Source organism: Anneissia japonica, unplaced genomic scaffold (genome assembly GCF_011630105.1).
Source record: "Anneissia japonica isolate Jap-2015-1 unplaced genomic scaffold, ASM1163010v1 scaffold1889_len2455224_cov183, whole genome shotgun sequence".
NCBI classification, from domain to species: domain Eukaryota; kingdom Metazoa; phylum Echinodermata; class Crinoidea; order Comatulida; family Comatulidae; genus Anneissia; species Anneissia japonica.
Window position 1 is genome coordinate 43388 of NW_022752980.1, and position 3489 is coordinate 46876.

Consider the following 3489-nt stretch of genomic DNA (forward strand, 5'->3'; position numbering starts at 1 on the left):
TATTAATAATAAAAATGAAATTGCGAAAATGTTTGTCACTGATGTTGGGAACAGTCAAAAAAGTTGGGGGGAGCCAGGCCCATCCAGTAGAAAAAGTGGGTGGGCCAATTTCCCCCTTGGCCCCCCCCCCTCACTTCCGCCACCATTGTCCAAATTAATGTATCAAGCAATACTATTTTTACAATCCTTCAATCTTAATAGTGCTAGTTCATTATGAATAATTGTACAATGTAAGTTAACAAAGGCTTAGCCAAGTAAAAATTGGTTAAAGTCATCACTTATTATTCACAATCATGTGATGGGTGCACCGTTAAGATTCTTAATACTCAATTTATACAAAAATACATAGGCTTAATACCTGCTTGAAATAATGCCTGTATTTTAGCTGTTGGCATTGCATTTGTCTTGCATTGAATAAAGTTGGAATTTAAGCACTTTTCTAAACTTTGCAAATGGAGCTTTCCCTGGATCAAACCAATTACTGAGCAAACTGGACACAGAATGCTTAAGGTTGAACTGACGCCATCTTCAGAAGGATAGAAGTCATAAAGATGACGCTTAAGAACATGTAAGATCTTTAAAAATAAATGACATTTAAAGTTATGGCATACAGTGTTGAAAATATAAAATACACATCGATTCAATTTCTCATTAATTAAAATTAAACCTGTAAGGCAATATTGCTTCAATACAATATTGGTGTAAAAAATAAATTGTAAAATCTCAAAAAAAAGAAAAACTTCACCAAAAACACATTGGTAGAAATGACTGTATATATAATATAAATATAACTTAAAAGTAATAAACCATAAAACAATGGTTACATATATTTTAGCAAACAATTTCTTTACATAAAAAATACAGAAAACTATTGCTTTTAAATGGAAATTAAACGATCACATAAAATTACAGGACATATACAACAGCAAAAATACCAAAGGCATTTAATAAGAATACTTTATGATTTGAAAAGTTGATTTGAAAACGATAAATAAATGTTAACACGCACAGCCCTAATAGTATGATTACTGTAATTGAAGCAGTTAATAATCATAAAGATTACCTCCATGCAGGCGATAGGTGTTGGCTTTGATGCTGGATTTCTTTTACCTTCTTCATCTATCTCTGTTCTCCGTTTTATTTCCAACTGTTCATAGAAAAAGAACCCGTATAATTAGGTATATCAGATAACATATATTTCTTTAAAAATTATTGTTGGTTGGATTATGGTTGGATTTGGGCGATGTAGTCATATTCATACTATCTGCTCTGTATCCTCACCATCATTCACAGTCAATCACGTATTTTTGTGGGAATGGGGAGCGCATGCCTACGGATTTACGTTCCTGAGCCAACAATATAAATTTATTAAGCATAAATATTAGTCTGGTAGTTAAAATGATGTCAACACTTTATTATCGCAACAGGGCAAATCCAGAATTTTTCAAACAGGTTAGGGGAGGGGGAGGAAGATCACAACATTTCAGAATATATAAGTGAGTAGCGCTTCTTTAAATACATAGCATTGATGTGTTGAAATTTTAAAATTTAATGACAAAACACTCCCTCTGTGCTCCCCTGCTGGACCCGCGCCTGCGCAGTTACCTAGCGTTCCCTCAATTTCTCACGGATCCTCCATCATGAATAGTTAGTAGTATGAATGAAGTAGCATAAAATAGACCAACGGAATGTGTTAATTTTCTGAAAAAACATGATTACCTTCAGTGACCGCTTGTTGTTAATGCACACAAATCCGAGTCTCAAGTAATGCATATCGTCAAAATCTATTTCAGCCTCATTCTGAAACAATTCTGGGTTTCCACTACATGCTTTGTCCTGACTGAGATCTAGGAATTTAACTACCAAGAGGTTGTACACAGCGTCAGGGAGAAAGTCTTTGGGGGTCACATAAACCGATACCGTCTGCTCGTCGTCTTTCCCAACATTCAAGTTGCCTGTTTTAAGGCTCATCCTAGAAGGAACGATGAACATTCTACTGCCTTTCTGAGATCCCTTGGATAAAAAATTAAAACATAAACATAAATATAAAATTAGATAGTCATACAAGCTGTACGAGTGGAGGCTTAAAGTTGTGCCATGGACAAAAACAGTTCGATATAATGGTTAACAAATACTGAAAAGATATAGCTGCAGAAATTGCGTTTTTCTTTGTGTCAATTATGTATTAAAATATATAATACCGGTATGAAATAAACATATAATAAACATATTAATAATACATATGATATGAATACCTTTTCAAAGAGAAGTCCAAATGTCTTCATAATTTCAATGAAGTCTCCAAAGATGACGTCATTCTCATCAGAACTGGCAGTAAGCTCATTTCTCCACAAATGACGAACTAGTTGTTCCGCAAGAAACCCTTCTTCAACGAACTTACGCCAATACTGTATCATTACTGGAGCGGTCTATATAATGATTACACGAAGGTTATAAAATGCTGAATACAATAATTATCAGAAAAAATATCAGTTTTGTTTCTAGAGGGTACGTGGCGTGGAAGGTGCGTGGGATGCAAGGAAAGGGAATGCATGGGAGGGGTTCACCCAGAAAAAAGTACTAGGCCCCAGTCACACCTTTAAAAAACAATAACAACGCTCAAGTATTAAAAAAAATTCACGTTATTTGGCGAGCTAGCGCCCGTAGTCATCAACCTTTCCTACCCACAGTTAACCATCCCCACCCTATCCCACCTCATCTTCCCCTCCATTTCAAAATACGCCACTGAAACAGAATAGTGATTACGTCAATGCTATTCGTGATATTATTGAGCCTATAATATATTTATACATCGGCTTATTCTCTACTGCCATCATTATTTGATGTATTGTAAATGTTAACAGCATCAAAACTTAATGGTTTCTAAGTATGTTTAGTCCTATCAAATGACCTAACTAAGTACATTTACAAATATAGTAATAATCCATAGACTAGAACTTTGATTATTAAAATAATATACCCAGCAAATTAATTTCATCATAGAACTACAATGTAACCCCCTTCCTTAATAAGCATAGCCAGGTGGTAAATGATTACTAATTGGATTGGACTTTAGTGGAGATGTGCGCTTAATAAATCTTATTATTATTATTATTATTATTGGATTTATTCGGTGTAAACGCAAGGATAGCCCACGAAAGTCTAGAAGACTTATTTCCAGTGGGATACTTCTAGTGGTAATTGATCAGTACACCGGGAGCCGGTTCGCGCTACTGTAAATTGTATTTCAGCCCTCCAGCTGAAACACACTAAGAGGCAGTCATGGGAATTGAACCGGGGATCTAGGGATCTCCACGGTCAAGTGGACACATAGTGGCTACCACCAAATTAGCCGACTGAGCTAAGCTGCTCTCTCATGTACTTTACACACCAAGTGTATACCGACGTGTATGTAATAATACTTTACACACCAAGTGTATCGGCGTGTATGTAATATGTGTTTGTAAGTTTATCTATAGAATATTGCAC

General features: G+C 35.3%; 1 protein-coding gene across 1 annotated transcript in view; it reads right to left on the bottom strand.

The window, feature by feature from the left end:
• Positions 1-2425, bottom strand: part of LOC117122497 — a 5753-nt gene extending 3328 nt beyond the window's left edge. Inside the window, exons 1-4 of the mRNA XM_033268084.1 lie at positions 2256-2425; positions 1720-2013; positions 1064-1147; positions 359-575 (exon numbers count right to left, since the gene is read on the bottom strand). Coding sequence (XP_033123975.1) covers positions 359-575; positions 1064-1147; positions 1720-2013; positions 2256-2417 — 757 coding nt within the window. The 5' untranslated portion in view covers positions 2418-2425. The remainder of the gene's footprint in view (positions 1-358; positions 576-1063; positions 1148-1719; positions 2014-2255) is intronic.
• Between the last annotated feature and the right edge of the window lie 1064 nt (positions 2426-3489).